The sequence below is a fragment of the Haemaphysalis longicornis genome, unplaced genomic scaffold, assembly GCF_048455015.1.
Source record: "Haemaphysalis longicornis isolate Haplotype H1 unplaced genomic scaffold, Haemaphysalis longicornis Haplotype H1 scaffold_13, whole genome shotgun sequence".
In the NCBI taxonomy this organism is placed as follows: Eukaryota; Metazoa; Arthropoda; class Arachnida; order Ixodida; family Ixodidae; genus Haemaphysalis; species Haemaphysalis longicornis.
In genome coordinates this window covers 63,793,944-63,812,684 of record NW_027526233.1, presented here as the reverse complement: position 1 = coordinate 63,812,684, position 18,741 = coordinate 63,793,944, and the positions used below count along the sequence as shown (strand labels likewise).

Below are 18,741 nucleotides of genomic sequence, written 5' to 3'. Positions count from 1 at the left end.
TTAGCTCAAAAAACACTATCCATTAAAAATGCTCGATTGATGAGAATGGGGTAACATTTCGGAGCAGAGCAGGAATTGGTGAGCATGCTAAGGGCATTCATTGAGTGATTAGTGAGGAATTTAGGAAAATCAAGGAAGTGAAGCCTACATTGAAGTGAAGCCTACACAGATAACAGCGCCACAGAAGACTGCGGAAGGAGAATTAAATTTGAGCAACCTTGATTGAAAAAAAAAGCAGAGAAATGTTTCCTCCCAAACAGCAGTGGGCCCTGACAGAATACCATAGCAGCTGATAAACCTGCTTGGACCAAAAAGTAAAGCCTGCTTTCTTCTTAGTCCGACTGAGCCTGACATGGTCCAACTCGGCCTGTCGAACCCTGTCGGGCTACGTTGGACGCCGAGGCTGAATTCACTCGAATTCATCCGACTCAGCCGTCCACCCATCGGTTTTCGGCAACATGGCGGCGGCGAGCTGCGGGGACAGTGTGCGTCGCACAACTTGATTGTGATAGCAAAACCACAGGCACTTGCAAGAATTACGACAAACCATGCCGGTTGTGAGTCAGTACTGCGATACGCATTTATTGTTGGTTTATTTCAAATGTTTGCGCTTTGTGTGGAGCCGAGGCAGAAAAGGCACCAGTACCAGCGTCCGCAGTGTGGTGCGCCGTGTTTTCGTTTTCTATCAAGTGTGTAGAGATATGCTCGTCATGCACATCTCCAGATATGAAATATACATATAGCACGACACGGTCGCTAGCGTGAGAGGACCGCTCAGTCCAGTTCATTGTGGCCCGGCTGTTGCGTGCTCCAAAATGTGCTCAGAGCTGTCAAGGTCTGTCTCCGCGCTTGGATCATCGATAACGTTCAAAATACGGTCACTGTGAGTGAAAACAACGCGCTGTGCCGGTCAGCGCTTGTGTACAGTGCAAGTTTTCATATCAAGTGTGTACGCCGTGCTGTTATCTACATTTGATATACAGTTGAACCCCTTTATAAGAGACACGTACCGGGGAGCAGTTTCTGTCTCTTATATGAGATGTCTCTTATAAGCAGCGAACCATGTTTTCACTTACTAATCAGACCAAAGTTCAATGTGGGCACCATATGACTAAAATAAGCTCAAAGGAACGCTACAGCATGTTGCAAAAGATTCATTCTAATGTATGTTTGGCCCAAGAATTTATGAAACTTTGTTTGCTTCACGACTGTATTTACACTTTTTTTTACAACCAATTCCACAAGCTTTTTTTCCTTTCCTTGTTTGTGGAAGATAAATCGTAGATGTTGAGTTCACAAGCCTGATGAATAGCCGGAGCGCACAGCTTCTTCGGCTGTGTGCTCAGGCTATTCATTACACTTGCAGGACTCAACATCTGCAGTGCTTCTTGATTTGGAGCTACGCGAGTGGGAGAGCCCGCATGTGCGATCGTGCTCCATTCAATGGATGGCAGTAAGCTTCAACCACTTGTCAGTTGCATTTCCACTGACAGGGCTTCTCATTGTCATTTTATAGCTGACTGAACCGCTGTGTGTTTGCTGAAGTTATAATAAATAGCGACTGCAGGTGTCTGTTGTCCCCCCTGTGTTTCCACAATGGAAGCAACTGCAATTAGTGACTGGTGGCACTTCATCTGAAGCTAAAATGTCTGTTACAAGCTAGATTATTGATTAAACTTCAAGGATGACTTGTCCCTTATAACCAATCTTCTACATCCGACGTCTGTTATAAAAGAGGTCGATTTAATGGGAAAGATAGGGCAGCCAACCATGTGGGTGAATAGTGTCTCTTATACCCATTTGTCTCTTACATCAGTGTCTCTTATAACGAGGTTCAACTGTATCGCACTTCCGCTCTCGCAATCAGCCGTGTGTGCAATTGACGTGTGGTACGTCGCAGTTCTCCTGGAGTTTATTGTTTGTGTGAAGCTACGGCGCCGCAATCTCCAATACTGCAAGAAATACATCGCATCTCAGAGATGCACCTTTTACATCATTTTCCCTGTGTATGTCTGCGCATTTGGTAGTGATGTGTGGCAGTTTTTCTGCGTTTTGAAATGCGGGGGTGCTCCTAGTGCTTTGGTGCCGCTGGTGGACTGCGGCGTTCCCAAACAAGTGACGCAAGTGCTCCGCTGGTTCGCCTATTCTAGCGGCCACATGATCTGGTGCAAGTGTGCTTTGTTTGAGCAGCAACTACTGTGTGTGTCCAGGCTGTTTTTCCCGCGTTCAGTACTTCCTCAGTTACGTGATGTGTGCTTCATGCAAGATGCTGTTCCCATTTGGGACTAACTTGAGTTTTCATGGTCATTTCACTTGCAGCCGTTGCTTGTTTACACATGCCGCGTATAGGCACTAGGTAAAGCTAACGCTGCCATGCACCATTGTTCGAAAAAGTTCCTTCACCAATGAAGCACATGGTTATTGTTGATGCAATCATGTAGTCATGACAGGTGCCTGTAAGTAGTGTTTAGATACCATATTCACAAAATGGTTCTTGCCATAAACCTTTTCAAGTGCACATTTACACTTTTGTTATTGTTGTTTGCTTTTATTTGTTATTTTTACTTTTGTTTATATTTATTGTTTATTGTTTTGTTTGTTTTTATTTCATGTTTATTGTTTTGTTTATCATTATTTACATATTTGCTTTTATTTGTTATTTTTATTGTTATTTGCCCCACCAAAGCTGGCTACACTCTGGCCTTCCTTGAACTCTTAAAATGCCAGCACTATCAGTTATCAGTGAACATTGTTAAAGCTGAGCCGCGCGTAATTCATGTTCCGTAAGCGACACTTGCGACTTTTATTTAGAGGCCCTCTTTTAGCTCCCAACGTATTCAGTATCGCTTGATTAAGCTCGTTGGATATCAGGGATACCAATTCCTTGCTTGTCTTTTGCTTCTAGCGATGAGCCGAAAAACCCGAGCCGTGACCTCGATTAGCTTTGGGAATATCCCATAGTGTTTCAGATCAATCACACGTGACTCGGCAGTTGGCGACGTCACCATTGGCAATGACCTTGTTTTCTCCCTTTCCCGTAGTTCGATCTCACCGTATGTCGCTTTGGGAACCACTCGAGCCCAGTTCACGCCTGCGGGACAAATCCACATTGCTCTGCTTCATTACAGTTCGTTTTCGGCAAGCTGCGTGGCTGGGATCCCACGTGCTGGATTTTATTTTCCCAGATAATGTCTACATATGAACTTGCCTGCGAGGTGGTGAATTTTAGTGACTCAGTTGCGCACGAGCTGCTTCCAGCGGTCAACATCTTTATGAATCGAATAGAGTGCTGTAGTTGCATTCATCCATAGGTAGATGTTTCAAGGCTGTTGCTTGAGGGTTTCCAAAATATAGTGACACAATCGACCAGCGAGCAGGCGTGCCATCAGTTCCAGTCTCGCCAGTGTAATTTCCTTGCCTGGCACCACCCTTTAATTGCTTATCAGAATTGTTGCCCTTGCACCATTTTCACCCTCCAGAGTGAGGTAGGCAACTGCTCCATACGTCACTGGACCGGCATCAGCAAAAATGTGAAGGCAGTCCGCCCTCCCTCCATTTTTTTGCGACCTGTAGTACTAGGGTACTTGAACCTCGGGGAGATATTGGAGTCCGTATAGCTACACCTTCCAGGCTACCGTGATGTTGTCAGGTAGCGTGTCCAAGTCGATGTTTTTACGCCACAGTTTGTAGAACAGGACCTTGGCATGGACGACGAAAGGAGAAAGCTACCCTAGTGGGTCACATATCGATGCCGTTGTTTGTAGCATGGGCCAATTTGTGAATGGTTCTATGCCATAAAGGCAATCCATGCATGGAGAGAATGTTAACTGGTCCGCAAACGGGTCCCATGTGAGTCGCAAAACCTTCAGCACTCTCGATAACTAACCGAGATGGTAGCCCAGGAGTCACGGTGAAATCGCTGGAGTAGCATTTTCTTGCTGGACGACCGTTTGTCCAGTTTCATTTTACTGCTTCAAACATTTTGGTTCCGTTGTTGTAGAGCTTCACTGCAGCTTTCTCGCTTTCAGCTCCTGTGAGTACATCATCCGTGTATGTGTCCAATTTGAGGGTACTGATCTTCGTATTTCTTTAGGTGGCATTGAAGCGTTGTGGAAAGTAGAAATGGGTTTGCTGTTGTTCCGAAAGAGATGCGGGTCATGCAGCAAGTTGAAACTGGTAGAAGTGGTTCACCCAATTTTGGTGTTTGATGCTTGAAACCACAGAAACGCAATGTATCTCCGTCTACCAGTCTTGTGCCAACCTTTAAAAATGCTTGTTTGATATCTGACTTCAGTGCCACTTGATGACTTCGCAACTTCAGCAATAGGGTGTATGCACTGGGCTTTTGACCGCACAACGATGCTACCTGTGCGGCAGCATTGACAGCATATCCACGGTTGCATTCTGTCATGAAGGCAGCACGTTTCCCGACGCAAAATGTGTTTTTGCGGAGTGGTGTTGGCAAGAACGTTTGTGTGTACAGTGTTTTTTTCTGTGTGATTCGTGGGTTTGTGAATGCCTTGTTGCAAGGAGTAGTGTGCATTATTTTCGCTTGGAAATTTCGGACTGCGCTGTTCACACTTCCACAGCCGCAGACCTGAAGCAGGCCGCACAACAAAAGCAATCGTGTCACTTATTGACATTTGACATTTTGCTGTGCTTTTGACATTTTTGTTGTGCTTTTACAGTCCTAACTTTGGCCAAAGGCTTCATTTCAAAACAGAAGACAGCGTTAAAAGTGGAAATTACGGAAATGAGCTACCTATTGGGAACTCATTGAGGCATCACTGCTTTTAATAAAAATGTAGCCATTCTTTTTTTTTATAACTAAGGCTTAATTCATGCATCTGTAGATCATCTCTGGATACTAATCTGTTTTTGTAAATAGCTGTCTTGTTTTGAAATAAAATTTGATCTGTGAGTTTCATTTCATGTGGGGTATACACTTTGTGTTCTGCTGAGAGTCTTCTGCAATTGTGAGGCCAATTTTTCTTCAGCCCCTCGAGCTGCCCTTGTCACTCATTTTTTTAATTTTTACTGTAGTGCATACTGCAAACCAGAGGCCCAAGAAAGAGGGGCATAAAGGTGTGAACAAGATCAAAGATACCAACAGTTCAGGATACTACATGTGGCAGCAATGAGAAAGAAGAAAAGGGTAAAATTAACTGAAAATTTGCATCTATTTATTCAAATGAGTCACGAAATATGTTCACGTGTATTTGTCCAGTCGATAATAACATGTAGAAGACCAAAATTTAATCCGTATGTAGAAAGGGTGAAAGAATGGAAATGGTACTGACGAATAATATTTTGAAGTACGAAGTGGTTTTGTATCTAGGCCAAGCTTAAAAATTTAAGGCATTAAGACTCTTTTTTCCCCTAGTGCTTGAATAACGCCAGTTTGCATGAGCTCAAAACAGAATTCGTGCCACCGTATTGTGCGATTATAGTAAGAATTATAAACCGAAAAGAAATGTAAGATGTAAAAACTTTCTTGTTGATTATTATTTGAATCCCACCAACTTACATAATCTCACAAAACCGAATTTGTGCAATTGTGTTTAGAATAAAGTCAACAGCCTTTCTTGGAGCCTTTTCAAGCAATTCAGTATTTGTTCTATAGGGGTCTGAAATGGTGTAGGCATACTGAAGTTTCTGTCAAATTAAAGTAGGGTACAAAATCTATGTAACTTTTGCAGGAGCATCGGTAAGTTTATGCTTTATAAAACAGACTTCACGACAAGATGAGGACACACTGGTTGTTTTATGCGACTTCCAGCTCTAGTTGCTAGTTTATAAAATAGCTAAATAAGTACATTTTTGAGCTTCAGGCAACAGATATTCTTTTGTCGACAATGTGAAGGGAGAGCGGGTCATCCAGTTTTAACACCGTAGCTGTAACACCAATGAAACTTAATACGGCTCATCCTAGCAGTCTATAAAGATAATAGAGTACACCAGACATGGGAAGGGCAGAAATGTGCAGAGCAGATCAACACCCATCGAGGACTAAACCGGGAATGCCCTTTGAACCCAATACTTTTTATTCGTCAAGATGGTAGAATTAGGAAAGAAACTGGACCAAAGTCAATAAGGGTCACAACCTAACGCATGGGTGGCAAAGCGAATTGGCCGGGAATGTTATACCCAGATGACATTCTTCTTTTAGCTGATAACCAGAGCGATATGCAACAGCTCTGAAATATTAGTGGCCAGCAAGCCACAGACCTCGGGTTAAATTTTAGCACTGGAAAATCCAGAATAATGATTTTCAATGACACTAGTACAGAAGCAGTGTCAATCCAGCATGGAGAATCACACACAGTGAAGGAATATAAATATTTGGGAGTGTGGATAAAGGAAAGGGATAACTATTTGAGAACTCACGAAGACCAACTTAAGAATAAAGGAAAGAGAAACGCTGCTATAATGAAGCATAGAGCTTTTTGTAGGTATAACAAATATGAAGTAGTGAGAGGAATGTGAAAAGGAGTAATGGTTCCGGGCCTTAAAGTTGCAAATACAGTACTCTGCCTAAAATCAGATGCTCTACCATGCCTTGAAGTGAACCAGAGAACAATAGGCCATTTACCCTTAGGAGCACATGGTAAAACTAACCAAGCAGTAAGAGAAATACGGGCTGGGCGCGTTTAAAGTTCGAGAACCTCAGGGTGAAATATGTTTTAAGGTAAGGTGAAGAGCCATGGACCAACGTAGGTGGAGAGCTAAAGTTTTCAGGCAGTAATACATGAAGTGTGGACACACAGTGGCTAAGGAAGACTAAAAGGCTAACGATGAAATATGGAAAGAACACTAGGGAATCAAGGACAGCCAAGGTAATCAAAAAAAGCAAGGCTGATAGAAACAGATAACTGGAGAAAAAAAATGTAAGCTACAACATTTTTAGAGATGTACAGGGCCAAGAAACTGCACATCAGAAAGGAAAATCTCTACAATTAAAAGGCAGTGCTTTACTTTTTGAGGCTAGAGCAGGTTGCTTGATAACTAAGAGCTTTGTGGGGGAAGCATACACGAAATGATAAGGTATGTGTGGTCTGGGGAAAAGAAACAAACTACGTGGCACATAGTGTTTGAATGTGAGTGTGCCCATACAAATCTATATGAGGGAAATATTCGGTTCCCAAAAGCCCTAGGATTTAAGGGTAGCACAGAGGCAGTTCACCTCGAGGCTTTCAAGATGACTAAAATAAGATGAAAATGCCGGTGGATGAAAAGCAGAGGGGAATATTGCCTAGGAGTACTACTACCTGTAACAGAAAAGTCTTTGGAGCCCGCCCCAAGAGCAGTGCTAGAATTAAACAAAGAGAATAATACATATATTAGTTTCTTTGCTAAAATGACACGTCATTACACCAATACAAAAAGGATACAATTGGCAATTAATCAAGCTAGAGTTATGTCCCGACCAAACGCCACATGGTAGCCTCATTCACAGGATCTAGGGATGCTTCGAAAAGGGCGCCGTTAATAAGGGCACTATAAAGAAGCTTGCTAAAATGTACAGCGGGCTTTTATTTCAGTCCTTTTCCCGACACTTGAAAAAGGCTGCTGTATGGCATAAGTTAAAGGGACGGACCACCGACGGACCACCGATTTTTGTCGCATATATGCTCTTTAGCTCATATGAAAGCCAGCGTTTTATATAGCCCGATAACCACAAGCAATTTAAAAACAAATTGGCAGAAATAATTTTAATTTGGTACCAAACTTTGTGAAATAAGCAGGGTGGCGGTTCAAAGTGTACAAACTTGACACTACAATATCTGTCCCGGTCACATCACCTGCAAACCTAGCAGCTACTGTAACTGCTGAGAGATTTATTCACTTATTGAAAACGCTTTAATACAAGTGTTTGTATAAGTTGACATTATATATGTATTTTTAAAACATTATTTTGACTTAAAAAATTAAAACATTACTGAGCCTCCTGGCCCACAATCAATGGCAGCTTAAAAAAAGCACATGCCCAGGGAGAATCGAACTGCCGACCTCTACAACGTGGAGCCAGATTCCACCTATCAACCATCCCAACAGATGGCACCTTTGTGCAAAATAGACTAGTCAATTAAAAAAAACATGTAAAGGAATAAGAAAGCCCGCAATTCACTTTTTTAACTGGGGACAAGTTTTTAAATATCGCTTTTCATCTCGCATGCACACAAAAGTATGTTGCTGCACTACTGTATGTCATGATTGCCAGCATTTTTTGGAGGACACATACGGCTAGGCTTGTGCGAATAGTAATATTTTAGTTCAAAGCGAATTCAAAGCAAATAGTCCATGGGTTCGAATACTTTCGAAGCGAATTCGATTAGCTGTCAGGTGTCACTGAGCTTCCTGTCAGAGACACTGAGCTTCCTGGCCTGGCAGGACCTTCATAAAAGGTTCTATACAGTGGAATCTTGATGATACGCTTCTGGGTGATACGAATTTTGGAATAATACGAATTTCTAATAGTACCATTGAAATTGGATTGTTTGCAATAGGAAAAATTTCGGTTCTTACGAACGGACCTGCGCGGCCCGGTGGATGATAGGACCAAGCCGGCGAGGCGCCCGAATGCCGAGCGAGCAAGCAAAGGCGACGTACGGGCTTTCTGCCCCCTCTTTGTTGCTCGTTCTCCAGGAACAGCCGGGCTGTTGTTTTCTGCTTGCGAAAACGCACCGCGCACGTCACAGGCATGCTGACGCTACCGCAGAACTACCCGCACGCTGTACGCGGCGCGGCCGGCGGCGGCAACATGGTGTTGGCGTCAGCCGCAAAGTGGCGTCGGGAGCTCGAGCAACCGCTTTAAAGCGCTCTCTAAAATGCAGCTCAAGGCACGCACGAAGTTGCTCGTGTGGTTAAAGAGCTTATAATGTGGGTGAAAAAGGTACTATAAAACATCATCCGCGCTGCTAGTAAAAGCGCCCATGCAATATCTGCCGGTGCGGTAAGTCTAAACATCTCTGGCAGAGCCAGCCGGCTGTCTCGAGCGCTTCGAAACTGTCGCCATGAGACGCGCGCCTCCCCATTCGCGCTAGTCAAGTCGTCAAGCTCGTACCACTGCCGCGCGTGACGGGACTCATTTCCTGAGAGAGGCAGAAGCTGCCGCGCACGTGAAATCGTCGACGCCGGGGTCGAAAAATCGCACGCTCAACACCGACGCACCCGAATCATGTGCAAAAACGTGCCATGCGGGTCACGCTTAAGAAGGCTACAACAACTTTCCGAATGTGGCTTAGCTTGTCTTCGCTCCACATGTAGTCAAGATGCAGGCCTGATGTCAATGGCACTATGGCTCGCCAAATGAAACCGAAACTTGAAAGCAGTTTTGATATTCATTCACCCCGAATACTTTGAAACACGGGAAATTTTAAATTCGAGTCGAAGCGAATTCGAATACTGTAATATTCGTTCGAATATTCGAAGCCCCCGAATATTTTCACAAGACTACATGCGGCTCATAGATCTAAAAATTTTGATTTAAAAGTCCTAGGGCGTTATCAGCAAACAAAACCGTCTCTCATTATGGTGCTTTTCGGATAAAGAACATAAACTCCACAAAAATCGCTTTTCTGTCCCTTTAAGTCTTTCTGAATATGGAAGGCACTCAGAGGTCTGGGATAAAACTATATGCTTGTCAATATCATATGTGGCTACGTTTGTTACATCTTCCAGTGTTTTTCAAGCTATTGGTACCTTTTACATTTCTATGTTTAGAGGAGGTCACTCCACCGTATTTCCTAAACTAGGTTTGTTAGGCTTAGGAAAGTAACTTGGTGTTTTAAACCAGGTCTCCTCACAGAATTGATGTTTTACAAGAAACAGCAATGCAACCATTGCAACATACCCGTTGTGGCAAGAATGTGGGTCACGGGAGTAGGTGCGAAGAATAGCCTTTTTTTTTGCCGCAAGGACTTCACCCCATGGTAAGACGGACAATTTCTCCTGGACACCAACTTGGCCATTGTCAACATCCAGAACTGAAACAATCAAATGTAGAGGCAGCTGAGGCAATGAACAATATAAAAACTCTCAGACAAGTGCTACACTTGTGTGCACCCATCGTCATTTTCCTACAAGTTAGACTTGGTTATGCCACAGCATTTTTAAATGTTTCGGGAAAGTTTTGTTGATGCAGCGATTTATCCTCATGCTGTGCTAACCTTGAAAATGATTAAAAGGTGACAGTAAATGCTTGCATTGTCTAGAAAGAAATGTTCAAAAAATGGGATTGCACAAATTATCAAATGAAATTTCGATGAAAAATGTACCTTTAGCACGTTTGCGTTACATGCAAACATGGTTACTTTTGCTACATGTAAGTTTGCTCCAAAATATTTCCTTCAAAGGTAGTGTACTGTATTGAATTATGTTGTAGTTACATTAAACTGTGACATTTTGTAAAAGGCTGTGTCTAGCGTTCCGTCCAGACGGAACAGCAACTGTCACTAAAGTTGCGTCCAGAGGAAACACAACTCGCGTTGAGAGCAGTCTTTCTTGATTTTTACCTAACCGGCCAAACCGCTACCGCTCACCGACTAGCCAGAATCAGTGATAATTATTAATCATTATTAATAAGTACAGATGATACAGATCCGGACGGATCTCAAAGCTGCCACCCGACGCCCGCTTCACAATATTTCAGCGAGAGCAGTCGGTCTTGATTTTAACCTAACCAGCCAAACTGATTCTGCTCACTGACTAGCCAGAGTCACTGTTAATTATTAATCACTGGTAATAATTACAGGAGATCGGGCGTAACTGGCGATGGCTACGTCGGCATTGGCTCCAGTGAGCGGGAGCGGTTCGGCCGCTTGAGTAAAAAACCAAGACCGACTGCTCTCATCGTGTGAATTGCAAAGCGGGCGTGAAGTATATCTATTACAAAACGCTAACCTCGAGACAGCAAAAAAAAAAAAAAAAAAAAGTTCCAAGAATTGAACCAGTGACTACAGCGTCCGTAGACAGCGGCGGAACTGCTACACCAAATCCCAGGACGAGAAATGGAGGCTAATCGGCTGGTTTTGATTTGGCGTTCAGTCTGGACGAAACTTTAGCAGTTTTTAGTGTTCCGTCTGGACGACACTTCCTTTGTAAAATGGGTCTTGTAGGGTGATGATCTTAGCCACTGCCTCAATACACCGGCCCCCCTAACAAACCCCTTGATCTACCAATCCTTGAAGCAGAAGTGAGGGCAGTCCTACATGACCTCCGACTGTAGTCAGCTCCTGGTGGTGACCGCATTACCAATAAAATGCTCCGTAATTTAGATGATCCGTAATTTAGACCGTAATACTGATCCGTTTAACGCTTACAGGGAAGCTACAAGATGGACTGCATCGAGACTCAAAACAGAAGCGCAAATTTAAACTGCCATGACTTAACAAATACCAATGGCTCAATTATTCCGCTTTATGTGTGGGCTAATCCTGCCATGTTCGTGTAATTTTCACTCTTAACAGCGCTGTTCTTGTGCGTGATGTCTGTGTTTATGGTTGATATTTGTTGAAATTATTGCTAGTGGTATAACCCTTCTTGTATGTGTAATTCATAGCCTCTAGTTTTTTTTGAAGATAAGACCTGCGCTACACATAACGCAAGTGCAAAGATTCGATGTATACTGCACAGAATGACCTCCGTTGGCCTTACACTGGAAGCTACTGTACGGGGGTTCGATGCCTATAGTCTAACCATTTTCTTTTGCATTTCGGACAAGAGCAACTAAACCTCATTCTAGCCGCCTAAGTCGTTTAATGCACTCATCCTACTCCACACGTTGTTTAATAACACTCATCCTACTCCACACGTTGAAATAAACCAACAAATCACATGAAACTATGGCCATTTAATGCAATGCCTGCACAAGGTTCCTGTACATGCAATGTACATACGTCCCGTATCACAGGCACAGATTTGTACCACGCGGTCTGCAGATTTTCGTCCAGTTTACAACTTCACCTGGCACAAATACAATCAACACAATTATCACGAGAGAACCTTAAAGGGGTTGCATGAAAACAAAATACGGACGTTTTCAATTTGACAGAACTAGTGTTCGGTAAATCACACAGCTCTGTTCCAATCACAGACGTTTTTTCAACCGAAGCAATGCAACAAATGTTAAAAATTTTCAAATTTAGCGCTGCAGTGACGTAATATAGGCAGGAGTAATTATACACACATATATATATATATATATATATCTAGGCTAGCACTAAAAAGTAGTTATGAGTGTGTTAAATGCACGTTAGAATTCAAATGATAAGATCAATGGAGGCCCCTCTACAATCGCGCAATCATGTTCCTTGGAGGTGACTTAGGTCGTTGGGCGCCAGTCGTACAAAGCAGGTCCTGTGATGTCATAATGAAATAGCCGCCGGCACAGGCAGAAAGAAGCTCTTCTGCCTGCGCCACTTGCCCATGTTGTTGACTTGCAAATTCGGCCATGTTGATCCGTCGTATCAGAGATCAGACATCTCCCATTTGGTTGCAGGGCGAGTTTCATCATGGTGCCGATGCTGTAGCTTTATCTGACCCTTTGCGAGCCCGCTCAATGCCAACATGTTGTGCAGACGAGGGGGAACTGTGATTGGCTTTTTCCCAAAACGTCACTTTACAAGATCACAAGGAGGAAAGCCTTGGTAATACCGTAACTTCATTATTTTCCTTTTTGTTAATATCGAGCAATGGAATGGGTCCACAATGGAATGGGTCCACATTGTTTGTTAATAAAGCTTCCAAAGTTACAAGTACCACACAACACAATAATTTTTGAAAACCTCTTCATGACCCCTTTAAGTTTAAAACCATACATAGCAGGAAACACTGACTGCACTAAAATTTCTGGCAAAATAAAAATTGTTTCTTCTAATAGTACAGATAAAAAGAGCGACAACTGAAAACACTGCTGTTTAACAGGAATGCAAGCTATGGAAACGAATTGCAAAGGTTGACATTTTTGGAACCAAAACAAAAAATGTGGCCACTACTGGTGGCTCGGCGTGATGCAGGTGTTGAAATGAAAGCGGGCCTGACACTACTGGTGACCGTTCACAGCCCCCACCAAATGTGCGTGGTAGTGTCACTTTTCGCACTGTTATAGCCCCAGAAGAACTTCCACTGACAATTCGCCAAAGCTAATGGACTTAGGCGTGATTTTAACATCGTGTTGCTATATCAAGATGCACTAAATTCTTAAAGCAAATAACTATTTACTTCTGTTTGCTGCTTTCACTAGGGACATTTGCCGTTGAGAACCAATTAGTTTCAGGTAAACTAAATCTAACGCAACCAAAGTAAATACTTTCTTCATGAGTGAAAAAATAATGTAACTGATCGTTTAGAAGACAAACAGTTCTGTCAGCTTTCAGTCTTCGAAAGATGACCAAGCTGATCTTTGTGTGGATATATTCAATACCATGAGCAGGCTTATTTTGGTTCACTTTGCAAATGTGAAAGTCGTCTTGCAAACGGTTATAGAAACCCGTAGAACAACTTAATGGTTATACGTTGCAGGGACGCAGCCCCGACGTGCGCCCACGGAGGGTGATTACAGTGCAGCGAGTGCCCGTCGAACACCGATAATGGCGTCAGTGCGTCATGTGCCCGTGCGCGCGTGTGCAATGAACAGTAAGCCAGAATGAACACGTGTAGGCCGCATAAAACCCGGAACATGCACACAACCAACCGAGGGGCTTAAAAGCGGCGCTCACAAGAGCAGCAGGGGGAGTGTGCACCGGGGGACATGCGAGAGCAGCTGCGGCCGCGGGCGGCGCGACGAGCCACAACCATGACACCCGGACAGCGAGGAGCAACCAGCGTCCGTGGCGGACGCCCTTCACCCGACGTCGGCACATCTGAATGAAGACGTCGTGAGTGTACAGCACCATACTGTAACTTTCTGGACAAGCAGGGATTCAACTGCCCCAATGTTTTCTTTACGCGCTTTATGCGCTTGCTTGCTGTGCCCTCCTTGTAGTGCCTCCCAACTTTCTTTCTTCGTTGTTTCGATCTTCGTTTTCCCGGAATAAACCAGTGATTTGTTCTCTTGCGGATCGGCGTTACTTCGTCGGGCGGGTTCGGGCTCGCGAACCGTTTAGGCTCCTTAAAGGGGGTTCCTTAAACGTTATATGTCAAGTATTTGATGAGGTCAAAGGGGTACGGGGGATTGGAGCCATCCCCAATAAAGTCACTCTAAAGCACGAGACATGGGGTCTTGGTGAGTGCCGACAAATGGAATCTTGATTGATTGATTGATTGTAGGGTTTAATGGGCCGATGCAACAAAGGCGATGAGGCGTGCCGTAGTGGAGAGCTCCGGATTAATTTTGACCGCCTGGGGATCTTTAACGTGCGCCGAAATCTCGTACACACGGGCATTTTTGCTTTTCGCCTTCACTAAAAAAACAGCCGCCGCACCTGCAGAATGGCATCTGCTTTGCCTTGCCAAAGAACGGTCGACCTGTCCAAGGCCCCTTTCTTTCGCCCTGACACAGCGCCCTACAACCTCAACAAAGGTGTTTCCCGTTCTTTGTTTTTTGCATTGTATGATAAGGAAATAATGCCTGTAAGAAACTTTGTGACCAAAAATACTGACTGCGGGGTAGCAGGCTGTGTCAAGTGGCTCAATGATAACAGAACAAGAGTATTGTTTGCCTTACAAAGACTTATTATGTAGAGTTCAGAGAACAACACCTGTTGGCTTCTTTTTTCGAAATAATCACGATTTTTTGAAGGGATTGGAATTTTACATATGGCACAAAAAAAGCAGTGAATGGGCTGTGCCCACTGCAGTTACCTCGGTACCCAGCAAGGCTTTGGGGCTCCTCGCCTGGTAAGCAGACACGAATACCATTGGCCAATACTTTGCCACGGCTCTGACGGCTGTTTCAGGGTATTTTTCTCAAAATTTCAATATACCACCCAATAAACAAACCAGTTAAAAAAGTCTGCATGAAGAGAAGAAACAAAGGCACAGTGCGACAATGCAGCACAGAAACCCCCGACGAACAAATACGTGTGTTCGGCAGCGTGCCATGCCAAACGCTAGGAAAGCACGAGCCCCACAGAACAGGTTCCTCTTCTCCGTCACAGGCCACTTGGAACTTCTTTCATGACTCTTCGTCAGGTGACATCATCTCCATGGAGCTACTTCTTTCTAATGCAGTCGTCGTTTCAGTGGACTTTGTTTCTCCTTTTTGTGCAGTCTTTTTCCGCTGGCATGTTAATTTGGCGATCCTGAGCCAACATGTGCAGACTTCTACCTTGTTCAAAATACCCCAAAAATTGGCTCCAGCTTATGTTTGGGGGTGGACATGGTGACGCCTCTCACTGCCATCATAAATGGTCAAGCTGCTGCCCCGGGCGATATTGCACAAAGGCTACCTTCAAGCTACAAGACAGTATTGTAGACATCTACAACAAAATTTAGAGCACCAGATATCATTTCATATACGCTAACTATGCCGGCACAATCATCCTAGACTTACATAGCAACTGCAGCCTTTGCAACATGAGCACAACAGCTCTGTTACTACACCACTGAGGTGGATAATGACCGATAGTTTTCTTCATTATTGTACTTCAAATATTCACATTTAAAAATCCTTCATGGACTCAAATTATCATCACGTATATGGTATAGGCACCTTACAGAAAACTACATTCTAAATGCACATTACAATAAAACAATTTTCCATTTTTTCATTTTGTTGACCGCTGCACACCGAGCAGTTTAGTTCCATAAGTGAAAGCAATGAAAGATTCAAACCTGAAAATTCCTCCATTGTTTGGGAACATTGGCTGATGAGCACTGTGAAAGCACACTGGGTACCTGACAAGAAAAAGCACATTCAGCAATGCATACAAGCAGGAAGTTAAACAAAATAGAGACGGTACCTGTGGCCGTGGTAGTAATGTGCGCTTGTGTGCTTCGGCTGCGGGATACATGTTTGCTGCACGCTGCGTCTGCAGATGTTGCCATGACGCAGCTGTTGAGCATCAATGAAGTTGAACGTGGAATGTCCGCTGTTGGTATTGTGTCTCTTGGACGAGAAAAACACAGCCACATGTGAAAACTCCCACAATAACATCCCATGCCAAGAGCACCAGTAGTAAGTCGATTGCTAGTTATACATTCCTCAAGAAAACAGCAAGCACACAATTACTTGCCTGATCAACCAGATAAATGGGCAAACAGATAAGCTTACTTGGCATGAAAAACGGCTCATGGACCATCCATGCATTCTCCATTCCCTTTTGCACTAGACCGGACTGCAGCACGAATTTCCTTCTTGGTCTCGGACACATTTTGCCATTCCAGGCTACTTTCTGGTTTTTTAAGCTGCTTAAAGGCCAACTGCACTTAAATTTTTACCAAAAAATAGTCATCAAGTAATGCCTACAAAATAGTATGCATACAAACTGCAAAGCACTGCGTTTCAAACAGGAACGCACATGATGAATATGGCTCGTGAAGCCAGAACACAAACAGGCCGCCATTAATAGTGGCTGGACAGGACATAGGTGATTGAACAGGAGAGGGCATATTAGTACCGGTAAATGATCACAAAAGCCAGCAGCAAATTTCGTGCGCTAGGTTACAATATTACATCTTCCGCCCGACAATTTCCGTGGATTTTTTCAACGACCATCATCAAAAGCATGTTTTTCTACGACACAAAACGTGTTTGGACACTGCATCTTTAGCCATATGACTTGAGCTACGTCCGATAACATGTAACAATCATAGATAGTTAACAGCGAATCTGGCTAGTAAGTGCGTAGAGGCAGTTTTTGCCCAGTTGGGTAAATATTAGGAAAGACTGCTTTTATCACGAGTTCAGGGAAGCGAGCATGTGGTAGCGGGTTATAGTTTCATCAGGGTTTGGCTTTAGTTAAACTAAGTACGATCAACTGTAATTATTAATAGTAATGAATACTTCAGCAACTCTGGCTAGTCAGCGGTCAGCAGCAAGTGCTTTGGCAAACACAAATACAGGGTGTTGCGATGGTGAGTGGAACACTTTAAAATTTTTTCCTGAGCGAACCGCCGCTCTGTTCGCGCTCAAACTTCCCACGAAGGTCGCATTTTGTGGTCTATTTTGTTTGACACCGAGAACAACGACGGTACTTACCTGTTTATCCTGAAAATAAATAAACGCTGTGTCTAAAGGTACGCCCGACGTACCCTGATCCCAGAATCTAAAGGTACGTTGGACGCATCCTGACCCCAGCGGCTAAAGATACGTCAGACGTATGCCGATCTAAGAATCTAAACGTACGTCGGCGTACCCCGAAAATATTACAGTACGTCCCTCCGATGAAGGGACTTTACGTCGGACGTGCCCGATACCTAGAGGCTAAAGAAAGGTATGGCGGACTTAGCCAGTAGATGACAGTACAGGCCAGTCGAACGCACCCGCAGGCCGCAGATGTATTCTGAGGTTGTGCTATGAGGTTCCCCCTGGAAATGCAAATCTTGTGCCTAGGATGTAAAGCCTCTCGTGTGGTCTCATGCGATTCACACTGGACGAGATTGCCATAATGCAGGAGCCTATTGGAGGAAAGTTACCACTCGGATATTGGTCGCACGAGTGTTCCATCTTGTTGGCCGTCTGTTACGACACGCGATCCTGCCTGGCTTCGTGGCGACGAGACACCGCCTCGAACTTCGGATCTGAAGCCCTAGGTGCGAATCCCCTGCACCAGTTTTCTTTTTTTTTTTACGAGGACAACCGACATTGCTACCCATTTTTGCGTCATTTTTAGATGATGGACTGCAGTGTTATGTATTACGCTGCTTTCATTACACGAAACACTGCCCCAATCGCTCGATTATTGGAGGCTGATGGGTACCGCGGTACACACAGTGTGAACAAAATGCAGTTTAAATTGCTGGAAGTCAGCCAGCCAGTCACTTTGCAAAGGAGTAATCGTAGGACAGGCTCATCATAAACTCACTACGAAAGAGCAAGGAAAAGTTACATTATTTGCAGTGCGCACAGAGTGAATTTTTCACAGTTGTGGGTTGTGCCGCTGCATAACACTGCTTTAGCTGGTCAAGGATGCACAGACTTCATGAGAGCAACACAGGCATAGCTCACAAGCTGCCCATGGGTTCTTTTTTTTCGCGCCATGAGCGGGGGAAAACTTGCGAGAGTGGCGGCTGGCACCTCGGTAGGTCCACCATCTAAAGCTAATGCAAAAATGTGTAGCAGTGTCGGTTGTCTTCATAAAACAACAAAAAAAAACGGGGGCAGGGGGATTCGAACGTAGGGCTGCAGATCCGAAGTTCGAGGCGGTGCCTCGTCACCACAAAGCCAGGCAGGATTGCATGTCTTAACAGCCGGCAAACAAGATGAACAATCGTGCGACCAATATCCCAGTGGTAAATTTCCTACATTAGGCACCCCTGCATTATGGCAATCTCGTCCACTGTGAATCGCATGAGACCACACGAGAGGCTCTTCTTCCGTGGCACGGGATTTGCATTTCCAGAGGGAACCTCATAGCACAACCTCAGAATACATCTGCGGCCTGCGGGTGCATTCGACTGGCCTGTACTGTCATTCACCGGCTAAGACCACCGTACCTTTCTTTAGCCTCTGGGTATCGGGCACATCCGACGTAAAGTCCCTTCATCGGAGAACAGACCTTTTTAGTCTGACATAATATTTTCGGGGTCGGCATACGCCCGACATACTTTTAGATTCTGAGATCGGCATACGTCCGACGT

General features: G+C 44.2%; 1 protein-coding gene across 1 annotated transcript in view; it reads right to left on the bottom strand.

Annotated features, from left to right (window-relative positions):
• LOC144164311 (uncharacterized) overlaps positions 1-18,741 on the bottom strand; it is a 96,317-nt gene that overhangs the window by 71,061 nt on the left and 6,515 nt on the right. Inside the window, exons 3-5 of the mRNA XM_077694809.1 lie at positions 15,903-16,046; positions 15,775-15,837; positions 9,854-9,986 (exon numbers count right to left, since the gene is read on the bottom strand). Coding sequence (XP_077550935.1) covers positions 9,854-9,986; positions 15,775-15,837; positions 15,903-16,046 — 340 coding nt within the window. The remainder of the gene's footprint in view (positions 1-9,853; positions 9,987-15,774; positions 15,838-15,902; positions 16,047-18,741) is intronic.